This window comes from Coenobita brevimanus, chromosome 90 (assembly GCF_032717465.1).
Source record: "Coenobita brevimanus isolate Jiangsu-jjx chromosome 90, ASM3271746v2, whole genome shotgun sequence".
NCBI classification, from domain to species: domain Eukaryota; kingdom Metazoa; phylum Arthropoda; class Malacostraca; order Decapoda; family Coenobitidae; genus Coenobita; species Coenobita brevimanus.
In genome coordinates, this window is record NC_137043.1 from 35,159,559 (window position 1) to 35,179,697 (window position 20,139).

Sequence of the window (20,139 nt, forward strand, 5' to 3'; positions counted from 1 at the left end):
CGATTGGACGAGGCCGGGGTTGTGGGCGGAGCTAGAGCAATGACGTCGTTGGTCACCCCCCAGAGAACTTTAGTCCAGGTGGAGGAGTGAGGCTGAAAGGAGGTGTGTCGATTTCCTCTCCCAAGCTAACGTGACACGACACCAACTAGACTGGAAGAGTGTGTGTGCGAGGTGGAAAACAAAATCCATTCCGAGAAACCTGGGCCGAAACAGTAGTGAAAGTGCGTATGTCGCCCTAGTTTCTAAACGAAGAGAGAGGGAGAGAGAGTCAGCAGGGGTTTGGTCTTTAAAAATAAGTCTTGCCAAGGGAAAGGTAAACAAAACCAGGCAAGATGACGGACTTGGGAGGGAGTGAGATTACAGAGTTCTATCGCAACAAGACGATCTTCATCACGGGAGGTACCGGGTTCATGGGCAAGGTGCTGGTGGAGAAACTTCTAAGATCCTGCCCAGTAAGGAGGATATACCTGCTGATGAGGCCCAAGCGAGGTGTGGACGTGGAGCAGCGCCTAGATGACATGTTCAACTATAAGGTAAATCTAACAAGCCTGAACTAACATGATGAAAATGAAAGTGACCAGTGGAATTCCGTTTTTAAAGAATTATTGTAACTGTAGACTTACCATTTATTTATTCGTCTTATTTATACATATTTTGTTTACCTTGCTTCACGATATTTACAGCTATAAGGTAAAACTGACTAGCCTGATGAAAATGAAAGTGATAAATGGAGTTTTGTTTCTAGAGCATTGTTTTTATTATGCACTCCCCTAGTTATGTTTCGTTTATCTTGCAATGTTTTTGGACTGACGAAATGTTCAGCTATAAGGTAAAACTAAGTAGCCTAGAGTAACATGTTGAAAATGAAAGTGAACAGTGGATCGTCATATTTAAAGCATTATCTTCATTATATAGGCTTACTTGTGTTTATTTTCCGATGTGTTTTGAGGATGTTTACTTATGTTTCTTTTGCGGTGCAGTTTTAAGACCGACTAAATGTTCATCTGCAAGGTAAACTAACTTAGCAAAAATGAAAGCAACCAGTGGACCTTCAAGTAGAATTTATGGTTACTTAAATGTAAATAATTGATATGTCTGAGTTTTATCCACTCTTAAAATTTCTACGTCTTCAGCTTTAAAGGTAAAATTGCCTATCCTAACTAACCCTGACGAAAATGAAAGTGACAACAGCGAATCCTCATTGTTGACTACGAAATATTTGGCTACGAAAAGGCAGTTCTTTGGTAGGTTTACGTTGTGCCCATTCATTACTGTTCAGCATCTGCAGCTAAAGAGTAAAATAATCTAATTAACTCGTTGGAATTGAAAGCCACACAGTTTGGATCATTTTCTTTTATTATTATTTTGAGGATATAGGCGTTCATAAAAATTTTTCGATGTATTTACGAGTTTTATTTTACCTCTGCTGCTTGACATGTAGCCTAAACTTGAAGGTAAAATTGCTTACCAAACTAACAAGAGAAATTAAAAGTACAATATATGACCCGTTAATTTTGTTTACTTATACATTCGTACATACTGTCCTGGTGTCTTTATATTGTGTGTGTGTGTGTGTGTGTGTGTGTGTGTGTGTGTGTGTGTTTTCAGTGACTAGCCTAACAAAGTCGCTAATTGAAGGTAATGTCTGGATCCTCATTTCAAACGTAATTTTCACTGCATAGACGTTCGTAATTACAAACACCTCGTATGTTTACACCCTGTTAATTTTGTGTGTGTGTGTGTGTGTGTGTGTGTGTGTGTGTGTGTGTGCAGGAGACAAGTTGTATTAGGTTAGTAGGTTAGTTGCTCCGACAAGGTAGCCAACAACCAAGGGGAGAATCTTGGCAACCTAACCAAACCTAGCATCCTTCCTGAATATTAATCAAACTAGCAGTGTGAAAATGATATTGTAATTGCTTGTGGTTGTGAAAAGGGAGGGGAAACTGTATCCTACGTGTGTGTGTGTGTGTGTGTGTGTGTGTGTGTGTGTGTGTGTGTGTGTGTGTGTGTGTGTGTGAACTGGTTTGAACATTCATAACCTTCTAAAAAAAAAAACTGTTATAGAGATTCCTGGCGTATTGCGAAACATTGTGCATGCTGATAGTCCGGCGGTTGTCGATTGGTGTTGAGAAGGATCACAGTAATAGTGGATTGTGTGTGTGTGTGTGTGTGTAGAGAGAGAGAGAGAGAGAGAGGGAAGAGGGGGAAAACCCAAGAGTAAAGGTGAATGCATAAAAAACTGGTGCGGACTTGAATGGAATATCCCAATAGTAATGTGTGTGTGTGTGTGTGTGTGTGTGTGTGTGTGAAAGAATTTGTGATTTGTGAAGGGAAGAGGAGAGGATCGAGCTCATTGGCACGTGTATATAATCTCTTGTGGACATTCCTAGAGCCAATGTTTTACCGTTTCATCACAGGCCGATCAAAACAAGAGTGATACATGAGCAGAATACTATTTTTACGCAAACTTGGCCAAAATTACCTCCTTATCACGAGAACTGAAGGGTAGCAATAGATTAACACATGAAAATGATGCCAGTGACGAGGAAGTGGTATGCAGTGGATGAATAGCCGTGATAGTGCCTTTTTCTGACATTGATCTTTGTTACATAAGTTGCAAAAGGACAAGAATATGTGTCAGAGAGAGAGAGAGAATTAGTTAAGAAAAGCTGTAAATACAACATCCTTGAGACGACTCTTATCTGTATAATTACCGCTGTATCTTACTGAGTGACATTCCAGGATGATTGTACGGTATAATTAAGCTGATGGGGAGAAGGTCTTACGGTGGAGAAGAGGTTTGATTGATAACCTCGTGAATGATTGTGGATATGTTTAATCGATTGATTTCGGTGACGTATCTTTGAATTTATGCTAGATATCTCCAGACGATTTTATTTGAGGTTTGGAGAGACTTTGAACAGGAATTAGATTGAGCCTTGAATTACCCCCTTTCCTCACTTTTTCACATTCTTCCCAAATTAGGCAAAATTGTCTTAAGACAGCAGGGAAAAAAATCTATAAAACACGCCACCGATTTGAAGAGATTAAATTTTACCGTTTTAACTCTAACTCGGTCTAAAATTACCCCCAGTCCATCTTGAGTACTGATTCGTAACGAGAGATTAATATTATGATGCCAGTCACAAAGAAGTGTATTAGCATGCATGTAGAACCAAAGCATTGTCTTTATATATCTCCGAGTTTACCTGAAATAAGCTGCAAAACTACGAAAATCTAGCCAGACTATCGTGAAATTCTTAGGCTAAAGTTGTATAGTAAAATCAAGCCGTGTTTTGTTTAGAATTTAGCATCGTAACCTTTTGGCTGAGAAACACCTAATTTGCATTTAATTTCGATTAAGGACAGGTGATATTACTGTTTTCAAGAAAGTTCAAGGGCACGAAAAAAAATTTAAATACTTAAGTTTTAACCGTGAATACATACGGTAACTTCTTTATTTTAGTCCAAGTCAAGAAGAACGATTTAATTCAACTCAAAGGGTCCCACTGAAAAGGTGTATCAGTATATCAGTGGGAAATTCAGACCTGTGTATTTGCCCTGTCAGCTTTGTCCGATTTTTTTTTTTGTCTACCGAGGATCTGTAGTACCGGTAGTGAGGGGGTTGATTAGAAGTACATACACCGTCTCCAGATCGAAAAGAATCTCCAGAACTAAGGATAATCCCTGGAAATGAGAAGAATGGGTTAAAAAGTACGTCATCAGAGTGAAAAAGGGTAAAAAGTTGTTCATTGTGTTGAGGTGGTCATCAGTCAGCTCTTTGTTTTCAGTTAAAGTTGCCTTGAAATCAGTGGTGTGTGTGTGTGTGTGTGTGTGTGTGTGTGTGTGTGTGTGTGTGTATCAGCCATGAGTCAGAACCAATTGCAGTTTTTATAAGTCACGTGGTTTCAGAATAAGGAAGCACGTGTCGTTTCAGAATAGAGAGGCACGTGCTATATTAGAATGGGGAGGTACGTGTAATATTATGTCACTACAGGAACCCACGGCCGGCCACTGCAGTACATACATACATACCCAGTACATAAATAGCCGGTGTGCAAAGTAGAGAGCACTAGACAGCACGTTACGAAAATAGAAGGAAGCACGTAAATAGATTAGACGCGTGCATCAGAATAGCTAATCATTGGCCTCTGTTGTGTCCAATACCATAATTTTTTTTTTTTTCCTTTTAAGCTCAGGTGAAGGGCACTGGACTAGACTTTGGCCCCCTGGGAATTGAGCACAAGGTTAGGGTTTTTCCCGCCTCTCCTCCCCCCCCCTCCTCTCTCCCCTGCCCCTCCCATGACCCCTGCCCCTCCCCCCTCATCACAGATCGTCATTACAGGCGCTCCAGAAAAAGGATAATAAGTAAATAAATTAAGTAAGTAAATGAAGAAGAAAGTTGTCTGGTACTTGCTTTTGTTTGGTTTTTTGTATGACTTGTATCTATGATATGTATGTTCAGTTTCTTTTAATGTCTTGTAATTTCTTTGATATGTATGTGTTATTTGTGGGTTACTCAATTTCGTCCCTTTTATTTATTATTTACAGTGTTTATATATGGTAATAATACCGATATCGTACACTTTCTGATAAATATTCCGTAGTTTTTATTTCTGATAACGGAAGAGGTAGCATGCTTGGAAATTTTTTTTATTGTGCACATGTGTGATTTTGTTTCTGTTCTGTTAATATGCTTTTTATTATTTTGTGCGTGCGTGTGTGTGTGTGTGTGTGTGTGTGTGTGTGTGTGTGTAGATGAGTTTTTTTTTTTAATATATGAAACTGGGATTGATTTTTTGCCCTAGTGAGAGAGAAGGCCGCTTTCATTGTGTTGTGTTTGACTTTCATTGTTTGCGTTTATGTATTAATCGTTTTTTCGTGGGCTTTCATGTGTTTTTTAATAATACATTTGTGGTGTCATTTGTATGCCACTGTGTGTGTGTGTGTGTGTGTGTGTGTGTGTGTGTGTGTTGAATTTGATAATTAGTTTTAATATTTTTTTATTTACGAAAGAGATCTCTCTAGTTCGTTGTAATACTTCATTACTGGTGTGTTTGTATGTTGCACTTGTGTGCTGGATGAGAGTGAGAGAGAGAGATGCACTGCGACATTTAATTATTAATTTTGTGCTGTCATGCTGTGTGTGTGTGTGTGTGTGTGTGTGTGTGTGTGTGTGTGTGTGTGTGTGTGTTTAAGTGTTTTATACACATTCCGTGTTTAATTTTTGTATTAGCGTGACTTCTTGAAGACTAACGTTTGTGTGTGTGTGTAGTTTGTACGTTCCTTTTGTTTTATATTCTTTTGTGTTTTGTGTAAGGAAAGTGATGATTCGACCCTTTTTTTTTACTAATTTGTCATAATGGTTCGCTTATTTGGTACAGGTAATTATGAGAATGTCCAGTAACAAAGGTACGAAATTCGGTCTCATTTGAAGTAATACAGTGATCGTTTAATTTCATTTGATTTCAGAAGTCATTTGTTGCTGGTGATTGGTTTTAGTTTTTATTAAGGCCATTGAGTACCAACATCTTTATTGTTTTAGTGTGCATTATTATTATTATTGTTTTTATTATTATTATTATTATTATTATGTTTGTGTTCTTAAGTCCGACAATTTTCTTCAAGGTAGGGAAAGGCTGTGGCACTTATAGGTTAGAAAAAAAATCGTGTTTGGATTTTTTTTTTTTCATTCTTCCGTTTATCTTGTTAAAAAAAAAAAAAAGTTATGTGACGTCCCTTGGCTAGTTATTCGTGCTATTTCCAGACGATTTTATTCAGCTTTCAAAACATCCCTCACGCTAAAACAGGCTTGAAATATCTGCAATAATTATTTTTTTGTTTTATGCCTCCCAGTTAATTCCTGCTGACTCCAACTGATTTTTATTAAAGTTCGATAAGGTTTAATATTGATTGGGTTAATAAACGTCTATTTAAATAAATATCTCAGGTAAGCAAAGTACATTACGTCTTTCTTGGTTTCGGTAAATCTTGTTATCTCCAGACGATTTTGTGGCCTGTCTTATGTAAAAACCTCTCTGAATTATTGATACTTTTAAGTGGTTTTATTCAGCATCTCTCTCTCTCTCTCTCTCTCTCTCTCTCTCTCTCTCTCTCTCTCTCTCTCTCTCTCCCCACCCAAGGCAAACTGCTCAACTCCTATAATATTATTCTCGTGCATTGGATACTCTTTTTTCCATCCTTTTTTTTTCCTTCTTCCTCCTTTGCCTTTCATCATCTTTGCCTCTTCCTCTTTTGACCATTCTTTTCTTCATTTTCTCCCATATCTTCTTTACATACATTTTCTTTCCCCATTCTTTCTTTCTTTATCCTCCTCTTTCTTCCCTGTCCTCCATTTCTTTTTTCTATTTTCTTTCCGTATCCTTTTTACTTGTTTTCTTCTTTCCCTTCTTTATTTTTCATTGTACTTTTGCCTATTGCCGTTTCTTCACTTTCATCTCTCTCTCTCTCTCTCTCTCTCTCTCTCTCTCTCTCTCTCTCTCTCTCTCTCCTGATTCCTAAGTAGCCTTGTCATATTCTAATATTGCCGTAGTATGAACCAAGCCTCCCACTGCAGTTACCTTTCCTCTTTTTCCTTATGGCCTTTTGTTAAGCTTCTTTTCATTATCTGTGTTATTTTCTTTACCTCCCTCCCCTTTTACCTCTTACCTGCATTTTTTTTATGTCCTCCTCATCCTCATCCTCATCCTAATCCTCCTCCTCATCCTCATCCTCTGTATTTTTTTCTTCCTCTCCCTCCTGCTTCTTCCTTCCTCTTTAGACACCACCGCAATTTTTCCTACTTAACTTTCTGCAGTTTGTTCATCTGTTCTTATGTTCTACTCCGCTTTCACTCTATTTGCCTACTGCTTCTCTTCCCTCCCTCCTTCACTCCTTCCTTCCTTTCCCTCTTCCTTTTACCAACGCCGCGCCCGTCACTTCATTCTTTCCTTCATACAGTTGACCTCTTGTGTTGTATTCTTCCTCTTCCGTTCTCTTTTTCCTCTTCCTCTTCCCCTCTGCCTTCGTTCCTCCTTACTCTCAAAGAGCACCACACCCGTCCATCCCTCCCTCCCCCCCTCCCCCCAAGCTCCAACCCTCGTAACTTTCTCCTGCTGCCACTTCTGGATTTCCTTCCTGCTTCCTGCTCTGTGGTATTTTCCCACCTTTTAACCCCCTAACCCCCCCCCATCCCTCTTTCTTCCTCGTTCTGCTTCCATGGCACTGGTATCCCTCCCCCCTTCTCCTTACAGACAAACATCTCTCCTTCCATTTCCCCTGCTCTCCTTCATTTCCCCTCTTCCCATTCCTCTTCCCATCTTCCTCTTTCTCTTTCGTTCCCCTTCCTATTCCCCTCTCCTTCTTCCTCGCCCTCTTCCCCTCTCCTTCTTCCTCATCCTCTTCCCCTCTCCTTCTTCTTCCCCTCCCCTGTTTCCTCCTCCTCCTCCTCCTCTCTTTCCTCTTTCCCTCTCTTTCTTCCACATCCCCTCTCCTTCCATTTCCTATCTCCTTCTTCTTCCTCTCTCCTTCTGCCTCATTCTCTTCCCCTTTCCTTCCATTCTCGTACCCTTACCCCACTGTCTGCTGGTCTCTTTTATTTTTCCGTCCCACCCGTTCCCTTCTTTCCTTCATCTCACCGTCTCCCCTGTCTCTCTCCTTCCTGCGTACCTTATCCCTCATCCTTCACTCTACATTTCCCTTCTCCCTCGCTTCTCTTCTTGTAGTCTTCTATCTCCGACCTCCATTTACTCATCCTTCTACCCTCACCCTTCTCACCACCTTCCCTTTCCTAATCTTTCATCCTCGTTACCCTCCCTCCCCATTCTCACCCACCCCTCACCCTTGCCCAGTCTTCCTGTTTCGCTTCCTGTTCTTCGTTTCCTCCGACCTTGTGCGTGAGATTCGTCGTATTGGCTATTGAAAACGCACTTTATTTCGAGTTTTGATTCCGCTTTTGAATATAATCCCAGTCGTTTATACTTAGGGTCACGGTGAACTTCTATACATAAATCGTGTCAAGCTTGGGTCATGTGTTAGGGTGTATACTGTATATTTGTTACCTTCGTGGCGACATTTTCAAATAAGGTAAGCGGCCAAGATTGTATCCTATTTGCGTGTTGTGTTTAGGATTTTTTACCATCTAAATTCTGGCAATGCATTTCATCCGTTGAATATTGATATCCGTCAATGTGGCTCAGACTTTAGATAATGTCAACGGTGAATCCAACAACCTACTTGCTTTGGTGTGTGTGTGTGTGTGTGTGTGTGTGTGTGTGTGTGTGTGTGTGTGTGTGTGTGATTTGGTCCACTTGTTAATATCTTAGTGCTTAGTCGTCCGTCTGATCATAATTAAAAGAACAAAATTCGGTAAGGGCAACAGTAAATCCATTAACTTGTTTACGTAGCTGTGCCTTTGTTACTTTATCCTGGCATAAATTGCCATCCTTCCATCTTGAATGCCGAGTTGTAACAATAGATCAACACTTGAGTATGATGCTAGTCATGAAGAAACGCTATGGAGATGATGTAGTTGCAACACTGTGTTTTTCTTCCACTGGTCGGCATGTGATTAGCTGCAAAAGGACGGAAATCTGGGCCAGGTTAATGTAAGAGTATTATATTAAGTTTTGTAATTATATTAGCCTTTTTTGATTGGGCTTACGAAGATCATAGTTAAACCGGTAAAAAGTTTCTGTTAGCCCACGTATTTTTATTCAAGGTCGGGGTGGTGGAAGTATCTAGGTTACCAACTGTGACAATAGCTGTAGCACTCCATAATAGGTGCACCTATCCCCATGCTGGCGAAGCAGGAACGAGGAAATGCATGTCAGATGTGAAAGTTGGAATGTTGTGTGGCAATATCAAACTCTGTATCAGTTATTGTTGTTGCCGACTTGTCGACCACAGGTAAGCAGCTGGTTCTGTAGGGCCTTCCTTCAGGTTCAGTCCAGTACATACACCGCGTGAGGATCTGGCGCCCCCTTGTTGTAAACAGTGCCTCACCAGGGTAGGGCCAGAGTCTTTCCCACGGCGAAGTGCAGGGAAATATTGGGAGGTTTGACACCTGGGTACACCGCAGCAGCTGCACCCAAGTGCACAGCGCCATCACATGTAGGCTCCCCTTCAGCGCCAGTCTGTACCGGTATATGTAATTAGTATGAACGGACATGGTGATAACCGAATATATGTGAGTATATGAGAGGACATCCTACCAGCACCCACTTCATATATCCTCACGGTTTGGCTTCGATCCCTAGAGTTTGATCATAAGTTCGCGAGAAATACGTTAAGTTCCCTGTCTGTCTGTTAATGTATACGGTATATCTGCCTGTGTTTCTGTGTATCCACGCAGTTTATCTATATCATGAGAGAGGTGGCCGCAAACACATTTCCTCCCTCTCATCCTGTCCTCCACCATCAAGCTGCCCTTTCCCTAACTCACCTCCCTTTCACATATACCTTGCCACCCCATCCTTCCATCTCCTCCTCTGTATATGTGAATTTTGAACGTATATTCTGTTACTAGTTGTACCTTAACGAGAACCAACTGGTGTTCATTATTGTTAGTCTACCTTGGCTTTCACTTTTATCTTTTTGTAGTTATTCCATTTTTGTTTTCGCTTTCTTCGTTCATGGCGAATTGAAACTTGGCCTGTTTTTAAGGCACAATTGGCCACACACACAAAAAGTCGAATACTCGGGATCAGCTTTTTACAATTGCTTTACTACGAAGTATCCCGTAAGTTAGAGAGAGAGAGAGAGAGAGAATAGGAACACTCGACAGAAACAGAAACATAGAGAAGGACGGCTCATGGATCTAATGGAATTTAGATGAGGCGGATATGATTGACAAGGAGGTTTGAAGATTAAGGGATTGAGGTCTAGGAAGGTGGGAAAGATTATCACCAGCTCATGTGAGTATTTAAGGACCTTCTTGGGCAGTTCAGTGTTTTATGCTTAAGTATTATTTATTTATTTTTTATTTTCAAAACTGGTTTGTTTTAAAGGTGTTGTGAAAGAAAAGTTTTGGGGTAAGTGAACACACACACACACACACACACACACACACACACACACACACACACACACACACACACACACACAGATGGTTTACGCTGACCTCTAAGTTTGTTTTAACGCATCCGAGGCTGTGTGACTTCTCTTATTATTATTACTTTTATTTTGTGATGTGTTCGACTCGGAGCCTGTTCCTTCTGTGTACCATACATCTTTCACATGCCACCACTAAGGCACACCCACCGATCATACTGGAGAGAGAAGGAGAGGGGGGGGGGATTTATCTTAATGGCATGGTCCCTGGACATTTCTACACTGGATGCCCACCTGAGTTTTGAGTAGCCCACCTTTCCCTACACCTAAAATAGCTGCCTTAGATTTCCATTAGCATTCTGCCTTCCTGCCTGAGTGCCTTCCCTTCCTCTTTCCTTCCTTCCTTCCATTCATATTTGCTCCTTCATTTTTACGCTGCATTCTTCCTTCTCTTTTTACCCTGTCATTTTTACGCTTCCATCTTTCCTTCCTTCCCTCCCTTTTTCTTTCAGTATCTTATTTTCTTAGGTACTTCATTTTCTTCTGTGTTTTAAATTCCTGACTTCCTTCCACCCCCCCCCCATTTTTTTTTTCTGGACCCCACTACATCTAAAACAGCCATCGTATTTTACTTTTCATTTATAATTTTCTATCGTTTTTCGTTTCTCTCTCTCTCTCTCTCTCTCTCTCTCTCTCTCTCTCTCTCTCTCTCTCTCTCGTTCATCCTTATTCCTCGACTCTCTTTTTCTTCCATCCAGCCTTTCTCCCTGTCTTTTTTTTTTTTTTTTTCCTGGAGACTCCAACACCCTGATGCACACCGAGTTTAACCCCTTAACTCCACGTACGTTTATGGTAGGAAGAGTAAAAATAAAACAGCGTAGGAAGTGTAAAAATAAAGTAGCGTCGGAAGAGTACAATTAAAGCAGCATAGGAAGAGTAAAAATAAAGTAGCGTAGGAAGAGTACAATTAAAGCAGCATAGGAAGAGTAAAAATAAAGTAGCGTAGGAAGAGTAAAAATAAAGTAGCGTAGGAAGAGTAAAAATAAAGTAGCGTAGGAAGAGTAAAAATAAAGTAGCGTAGGAAGAGTAAAAATAAAGTAGCACAGGAAGAGTAAAAATAAAGTAGCGTAGGAAGAGTAAAAATAAAGTAGCACAGGAAGAGTAAAAATAAAGTAGCGTAGGAAGAGTAAAAATAAAGTAGCTTAGGAAGAGTCAAATTAAAGCAGAGTAGGATGAGTAAAAATAAAGTAGCTTAGGAAGAGTCAAATTAAAGCAGAGTAGGATGAGTAAAAATAAAGTAGCCTAGGAAGAGTCAAATTTAAGCAGCGTGGGAAAGGTAAAAATTAGTGTCATCGTGCTTAATGGACTACTGTGCCTCAGCCTCTGAAAGGGTTAACGTTGTGCTGTAAGAGTAAGAACACTATAATATTCTGTATTGCATCAGACGACTTCATTCGTGTGTGGAGATGCTGTGGCCGGGACCAAAGGGTTAATTCATGCATGCCAGCACAAGCCACCTCGCAGTCCGCTGTTTATAATCCTGAGCCTCTATTTATAAACTGTCCTTAGCTGAAGTTGTGGTTGGGTTGTTGGTGTATACATCTCTTGTCTTCCCTCGTACAGTTACCAAATCCTTCTCAGCTGAACTAGGATGAAAAGTAAGTTGGAAAAAATACACCCAGGCAATTTTATTTCTGATATTTATTGCTTTGAAGTCTTGTTCTTCGTTGAAATTGGGTAAGATACTTTATGAATTTGCCCCCTGGTGACCTCCCCTATACTGCCCATCCTTTCCGCCCACTACTCTACCCTCCTTCTCACTATCCTCTTGCTTACCTCCCTCCCTCCCACTCCTCTGTCCCCTCCCACTCTCTTCATTCTCACCTTCCGTTGACTGTTTCCACCATGGAGGTAGAAATCTCCATGATTTCCACCCTTTCGTTCTCTACTTTCCCTCCCATCCCTTTTATTTATTGCCGTCTTCTCCTTTCGGATCCTCTCTGTCCTCCCTCTTACTCTTTTTCAATGTATCTTCTTTCTTCTTCAGCCTCTCCCTCTCACTCTTCCTCTGCGTGCGTCTTCCATCTTCATCTCATCTACTTGTCCTCTCAGCACATCCATTGACTTCTCTTCCCTCCCTCTCACTCCTCACTTCTCATTCAGTTTCGTGTTTCTTCCCTACTTCACTCCCTCTCTTCACTTTCCAACTAACTCTTCAGCTTACCTTCCTCTGACCTTTCTTTTTCGCCTTCCTTCCACTCATCATTCTCTTAATTATCTCTTACCACTCCATTCACGTTTCACATTATCCTGTCCTTTCTTATAACTGTCCACTCATCGTTCTTTTCCCTCCCATTCACGCTATACCCTTTTACTCCTCCATTCATATTCCCTCTCCCTCCTCCTCACCTTCCTCTTCCCTACCTTCTTTCTTTCCTGGTACCTTCCTCTCCCCTCTCTCCCCCTCTCTTCCTCCTCCCTCTCCCTCCTCTCTCCTGCGGGCAACCACCTCCCCACAGCATATGTGATATTATGCAACACTGCCCCACCGCCCACCTCTGCCCAGGATAACACGAAAACAGTAGTAACAGTACAGCTATAACCAGAATCATAACCACTAACTCCTCACTTCGAAGAACTCATTCCCATTTTCCATTTTTAATATTGATCAGATTTATAGAATTTTGTAGTGAAATAAATAGAAAAAACTTCAATTAAACGTTATGGGAAAAGGGTTGCTACGCGCGGCCTCTGATTGGCTGCATGGGGAAATGGGCGGGGCATGAGAGTATTTGGCGGGTGTCTTAAGTTGGCGATGGGTCGGGTTGCGTCATAGGGCTGTAAATTATTCGAGGGCTGCTTATTACGCCCCGCCGCTCTGTCTGGCTCGTATGCCCTGGGTTCGCATCCCTGGAATGTACCTGTACTTCAGCTTTCTTATCTGGACTTTCTTCTGGTACCTGGCCATCTGTGGCTGTTTAATGGGTGCGGGAGATTTTTTTTTTCTTTTTCTGTCCAGCCATTAGACCTCGGGAAGATATCCAGTGGTAAAATACTTTGGCACTAGCGAGGGTAAAATAGGCGAGGTTCAAGAGTTAGCCACCACTTGGAAACCTGGAGTACAGTAGATGGGTCGACTTGTCAGCTTAAGGAACAGTTAAAATATTTCCTTGAGTCTCTGGTCTCACTCCCAGTTTATTCCTATTGTTCCCACACGATATTACTCAGCCTCGAAGAGCGATAGTGAAGGGGTTGATGAAGGCAGTATTTGACCCCACCAGGTAGAAGATTTGCTCCTTTGCTGAATAGAACCCTTTGGTGTTAACAGAAATAGATTTTTTTTTTTGAGAAAGTGAAGTATATACTAAGGAAATTCATGGAGATTTCCTTACCATTGCCGCACAGTGAATCTCCTTTTGTGAAAATTGTTGGTAGATAGTAAAGATAAGATTGAAATTAGACGTCCACGACCTGAAGGGGTTAAATGTGGTGGGCCAGTTTTTGATGTGCCTCTCTCTCTCTCTCTCTCTCTCTCTCTCTCTCTCTCTCTCTCTCTCTCTCTCTCTCTCTCTCTCTCTCTCTCTCTCTCTCCGTTACTCAATTTCTTAGCTTTCCCTCCCTCTCAGTTCCCTCTCCCCATCCATTCATTCTGCCTCCACTCCCTCTCTCCCTCCCCCCCCAGCTCCCTCTCACCATTCATTTTACCTGTCCTCTCCCTCCCTCCCTCCTCCCTTCCCCCCCTTTCCACCTCCATCCCTTTTTTGTCTTCCTTCTTGAACTTGGTATTAGAACGATGCCCTCTCTCTCTCTCTCTCTCTCTCTCTCTCTCTCTCTCTCTCTCTCTCTCTCTCTCTCTCTCTCTCCCCACCAGTTGGTTTCTTCTTTCTTCCCACCTCATCTTTTATCTTCATTCTACTGTTTCTTCTTCATCTTATTCCTCTCCCTTTCTTCTCTTCCTCATGCCACGACCTCCCGTCTCTTCTTCATCTTCTTCTCTCTATACCTCTTTCCTCTGCCCTTCCTCCTCCTCTCCATTCCTCCCTCCCACTCCTTCCTCCTCCCTCCCGCTCCCCATTCCTCCCTCCTCCCCATCCAGCCCTCCTCTTAAATTGGGTGTAGGACCTCATAATGGCTAGGGAAGCTGGCTGGACGGGCTGAGAGAGAGGGAGAGGGGGGAGAGGAGAGGAGAGGCAGGAGCAAAGGGAGGGGAGAAGGAAAAATAGAGGAATGGGAGAGAAGAGGATGGGGAGGGAATGGAATATTAGGAAAGAGGAAGGGAGGAAAAGAGAAAGGATAGGGAGGATGGGGAGAAGAGAGGCAGGGGAAGGGAAGGGACGGTCCTCTCTCTCTCTCTCTCTCTCTCTCTCTCTCTCTCTCTCTTTAGACGTACGGGTACTAAACACGTCTTAATTATTACTGTCTTTTATACATCACATACAGTTTATTACCTTTGCACTTTTCACCTCCGTTTATGTACAACAATTTTTACTGAATTTTATATTTTCCGTGTAAAAATTTCTTCGTCTTGTAAGGAAATGATTCTTGTTTTTTTTTCTTTCTCTGAGAAGTTTGGATGATGAAGGGATCGATTAAGTTTTTGTTTCTCCCTCTTATTATCTCTTTTTCCCTTTACTTCCACTTCCCTCCCCTCCTTCCATGTCCTTTCCTTCCATTCTGCCCTTTACCTGTCCTACCCTACCCTTTCCCTAGCCCACACTTCCCTACCCTCTCCCTAGCCCCTTCTACCCTTCATTACCCTGGCCATCCAAGCTGTCTTATTTCTTCTCAGCCCAACCTCACTACACCTTACCCCTTCCCATCCCCTGTATTTACTTTGACCAATCCTGACCATCCACACATTACCCTTTCCCATTCCCTACCCTTGCCCATCCAATCCAACCCTGATCCGCCTTTTCCTACCCTGCCCTATTCTACCTCTTGCTCAGCCCTACCTTTGTTCTACACTATCCCTTCCTCTCCCTTACATTTTCTCTCATACCATGTATAACACATCCACACATTACCTATTCCTCTTCCATCCCTCATCTTACCCTAATCTGTGCTACCTTATGCTATCGCACCCATCGTACCTTATCCTATCTGCACCTACTGTACTCTGCACTTCCTCTTCCCTGTCCTCCCTCCCCCCCTCACCCACTCAAACGTACTTGATTCTGTCCTAACCTGTCCTTCCCTGCCCTACCCCACGCATCAAAACCTTACCCTATCCCATCATACCCTACCCTGTCCTGCTCAGACCTACCCCACCCTGTTTTACCTTATCCTATGCCAACGTATCTTCCCTTTCCCTGTTTCACCTCCCCAACCTCATTTCCCTCCCTTCTGACCCCTTATCCCTTTCCCTCCCGAACTCCTTCCCCTTCCTTCTCCTACTTCTCTCCCCTCCTTTACCCCTCTCCTCCCTTCCCCTTCCCATTCTTTCCCTGCCCTCCTAATCTTGCTTACCCATCTTGCTTTATCCCATGTTTTCCTAACCTTCTTTCCGCTACCATTGCTGTACTCTTCCCTCCCCCTCCCGTTTCCCCTTTTCATCCCTCATTACCCCTTCCCTCCCCCGTCTCCTTTATACCTTGTCCTGTCCTTCCCTCCCCTCCCCTCCACGTCACCTGCTCCCTCAAGGCCCCTCTCCCTTAAATTCACCTGTATAATTCTCTGTCTTCTCTCTCTCTCCCTTCTTCCCTCTCTCGCTTCCTTCCTCCCTCATTCCCTCCCTTTCCACCGCTGTACGTATTGTGCTGTCTTCATTCTGCCAGCCCTTTCTTTATGCTTGGAGTAATCTTTGTTAATTATCCCTCCCCCCTCTGTGTGTGTGTGTGTGTGTGTGTGTGTGTGTGTGTGTGTGTGTGTGTGTGTGTACTCCACTATCTCCCCCATTATCTCCACCATTTCTCTCTCATCTTCTTTCCTCTTGCCTCTGACCTCCCCCCTTCGTCCCTGTCCCTTCCCTTCCCTTCACTGCCTGTGCCTAAGGTAAAGCTTGCCTCACGTAGGTTACTGCCCTTGCCACTCTACCCTACCCTACCCTACCCTATCCTACCCTACCCTACCCTACCCTACCGTGCTTACACGTCTTAGGGCGTCTGAACATGGGGAAGACATGGGGGGAGGAGGGAGAGGGAGGAAAGGAGAGACAAGATGCAAAGGAGGAAAGGGGGGAGTAGAAAAGGGAGTTAATAAAGGTTTTCCGGGGTAAGGAAGGAAGAGAGGGGAATAGGGGAAGAGGGAGGAAAAATAAAGAAGATGCAGTGGTTTGATGGAAGGATGAAGAGGAGAGGGAGGAAAGAGGGAGTAGGAGAGAGACAGGATGGAAGACGAGAGGAAGGAAGAAAAGGTGCAGCGGTTTGGGTGGGAAGGAAAGGGATGGGCGAGGAACGAATGGAGGGAGAAGTAGGAAAGAAATTCAGTGATGTGGACAGAAAGAATGGAAGGTCAGGATAGGGAGGAGGGAGGAAGGAGCAGATGAGAGAGACGGAGGAGAGGATAGAAGAGTGAAGGAGGAAAAGGGAGAGTAGGAAGATATTTAAGAGAAGCGTAGCCAATAGGAAACAAAAAAAAGGACAGATGGAGAGTGAAAAGTAGAAAATCGGTGAGAGGGAAGCAAAGGAGAGAGAGAGAGTCATCGTCATAGTGGAAGGGTTACTGATCTGAATCTTTAGAAAATCGTCTGACAGTAGTAAAAATCGTCAAAATAATGAAGGGATATTTAGAATTACTTTTCAGCCCCTTATAGTTTTATTTTCTTGTTTATCCTTGCTGCCTACAGACGATTTTATTCAGCTTAGAGATTTTAGGAACTGGAGGGGTTAGATACGACCTTCTTTAACCGCTTCACATCCCGACGTATCTCCCTCAGTTGAATAAAATCGTCTGGTTGTGGACGTATTAAAATTCAAAATATGGGACTGAAAGGGTTACTTCTTCCTGACAGGCAAAAAAAAAAAAATCTTGTGACCATTCAGTACGTTGAAGATTTTTTTTATTGTTTACTTGTTTATTTATCACCGTTATTTATGTATTTATTAATTATTTTTAGCTTGTGATTAGGCTGTCCAAGTAAAAAGTGAAGAGGTTTCAAATTGCCTCCATAAACCTCTTAAGTGTAATAGTTCCTCTTTTTTTTTTTTTTTTTCGCTACTGCTAGATGAGTTTTTTCCGCTTAGAGAGAGAGAGAGAGAATTTAGGGCAGGTAGCCTATTAAGGAGATAGTGAAGGTATGAGGAAGTGGGAGAGGGAGGGACGCGAGAGAGAGAGAGAGAGAGAGAGAGAGAGAGAGAGAGAGAGAGAGAGAAGGGTGGGGGATTAGGTAGCGGAAAGAGAAAGTGAAGTTTAAAAAATGAAAAAAATAGTGATGAAGTAAGTAAATGGGAAGGCGAGGGTGAAGGAAAGAGAAAGTTGGGCCAAGTAAAGGAGAGAGAGAGAGAGAGAGAGCAAATGGAGGAACGAAGAATTGGAATTACTGAAGAGAGAGAGAGAGAGAGTTGATTAAAATGTGAAGATCAAGTGAAAGGAGGTGTTTGAAAAGGGGGAGATTAGACAGGGAAAAAAAGAGGAATTGTAGACTACAGTAACAAGAGGAGAATGGAGAGAAAATTTCAGTGAGAGAAAGAGAGATAGAGAGAGAAGAGAGAGAGTTGGGTGGCGTTGCTCTCTCCTAATTAAGATGCTGGTGACGTCTCCCTCCCTCTCTCTCACCACTACCCCGCCGCCGCCAACATCTACACTCAGCACCGCCATTTTGGATCCATCTACCATCCCGTCAAACCCTGACCATCCTCCAGCTCATGCTTTGGTTAACGCCGCCATTTTGGAGCCAGTCGCCATCCCTTTACCCTGGTGTTCGTGGCCATTTTGGATCCCCCTACCTTCCCCTGATCATCCTCCAGCCCGTCTGCCTTGGTCACCGCCGCCATTTTGGGATCATAAAGGATCGTAGGTTTAGTTTGTGTATGGGAGTGCCTGTATATACGCATGCAGAGAGAGAGAGAGAGAGAGAGAGAGAGAGAGTTTGGCAGTAGCAACAAATACGAATAATTCTCGTAACTGAAGGAGCATCACATTTCATTTTGCGGCGCATGTCTGTATACAAAATGGCGGAAGTTGGCCTTTTGTGACCTCAGGTATGTCAGTTACGCATAGCCTAGAGCGGTTGTTATTATGGAAGGTAATACTGGCATTTATGAAGAGAATTTTGTGGGTGTCGTGTAGTATTTATTTCTTTAGGGAGAGAGAGAGGCGGTAAACACACACACACACACATACACTCTCTCTCTCTCTCTCTCTCTCTCTCTCACATCCTTCAGTACCCTCCCTTCTCTCATCAACCCCACTATGATGCATGTAATTACCCAGCAATTGCCAAAGTGAAGTTATCAATTATATTTTTTCCCTTCAAGATACAGGTAATAATATAAGGTAAGTTGATGGTGGGTAATCAGGGGTAAGAGGGGACGAGGAAGTACCGTAATGTTGTTGAAAAGGGTTGGCAAAGTCCGCCATTTTGTGTACAAGTGCGTTTGGATCCCACGAGATAATCTGTACGTCGACATTAGATTCACATTATAAGCTAAATTCATTCATTTGACGTAAGACTAAATACAGTGAAGATGTCATCGTGCTGAAAAGGTTAGTGGTGATTGATTCCGACCACATTACTATGGTCTTCCTAAGCGTTATCATGTTTTTTTTCTTTCTTTTTTCTTGTGGGGGGGAGGCGATTAAAAGGATATCTACAAAAGACAACTTCATATGGAAAGAATTATGGGAGATATTTCTTTATTTATATGGATCTACAAACTGAAGAAAATCGCTTAGTGGCAGATAAGACATCATCGTACTGAAAGGGTTTAAGTTAATTTACATTCTGGTCAGTACGGTAGCCTACAGAGTGCTGACCCCGGAGCCAGCATGTCTATATAGATGGCCAGCAGATAGTGCCATATAAATCCCGTTACGCAAATGCCCGCCCGTGGGATTATTTACGCAGGGATGGCCTTTGGGATAGGGGTTCAGATCCTTTAAAGAATGGGATTGGATTCTACAAAGAGGGGGATCGGATTCTACAGAGTGGGATTAGATTCTCTTTAAAGGGTTATGTAAGGGGATCAAGGAGGCTTATGTGGGGTCAGTGCGCTAAAGGAGGAACGTTTGAATAGTTTGTATGGGTAAGAGTCTCTCTCTCTCTCTCTCTCTCTCTCTCTCTCTCCTGTCCTTTTCCTTTCCTTTCCTCCACTCCTTTCCTTTTCCTTATTTTCCTTTCTTATCCTTTCCATTTCGTCCCTCCATCCCTCCCTTTTCCTCCTTCCCTCCTCGTCCCTCCTCTCCCAGCCACATTTTGCTAACATTTTTTGCCGAATTATGGAACGAGTTTGTTGCGCAAAGGAAAGATTTGTTTATGTGTTGTTTTGGTTTATTGTATACTCTTGGATTGACGAAAAAGGAGCGTAGGTGTGATAATTATATTCGTCTTCGTCGTCATCGTATTTCTATGTATAAAACTGATTTTTATTTTGACCGCCTTGTTGATTGGTTTTGTTTATATTTGTGAGATCTGAGTTGATGATGATGATGATGATATTGTTAAAAGTTGTCATTGTAAGGGACGGGCATTGCATATTTAAGCATTTGACTCCTATTGTGCTCAAATACTAGCTGAGTAGTTTTTGGCGTGGAGGAAAAAAATAAATTGACTCCATGGTGTAAGGTTGACTGACACACACACACACACACACACACACACACACACACACACACACACACACACACACACACAGAAGGTATGTAGACAGGTATTAAGTACAGGAAGAGTTCTTGTCGTAGGAATCGGGAGAAATTAAATAAAAAAATTATTTATACTCCTATATTTGCACGTTAAAGGATATTTGTACCCTGAATACGAATTATTGTACGTACGAGCATTATCCTATACTAAGGTAGCAGTTCAAGGTCTCGGAGTACACACAAAAAATGTAATACTAATAATGACTTGCATATTCATAATGGGCAGTCACGCTCAATCAGTATACTTTTGTGCAGAGTGGGAAAAAAAATTAACCCCATCAGCCCGTGGAC

At 42.4% G+C, this 20,139-nt stretch overlaps 1 protein-coding gene across 1 annotated transcript in view; it reads left to right on the forward strand.

The window, feature by feature from the left end:
- The first annotated feature begins 332 nt into the window (after positions 1-332).
- Positions 333-20,139, forward strand: part of LOC145411671 (putative fatty acyl-CoA reductase CG5065) — a 125,780-nt gene continuing 105,973 nt past the window's right edge. The window contains exons 1-2 of the mRNA XM_080281677.1: positions 333-533; positions 3,503-3,517. Coding sequence (XP_080137803.1) covers positions 333-533; positions 3,503-3,517 — 216 coding nt within the window. The remainder of the gene's footprint in view (positions 534-3,502; positions 3,518-20,139) is intronic.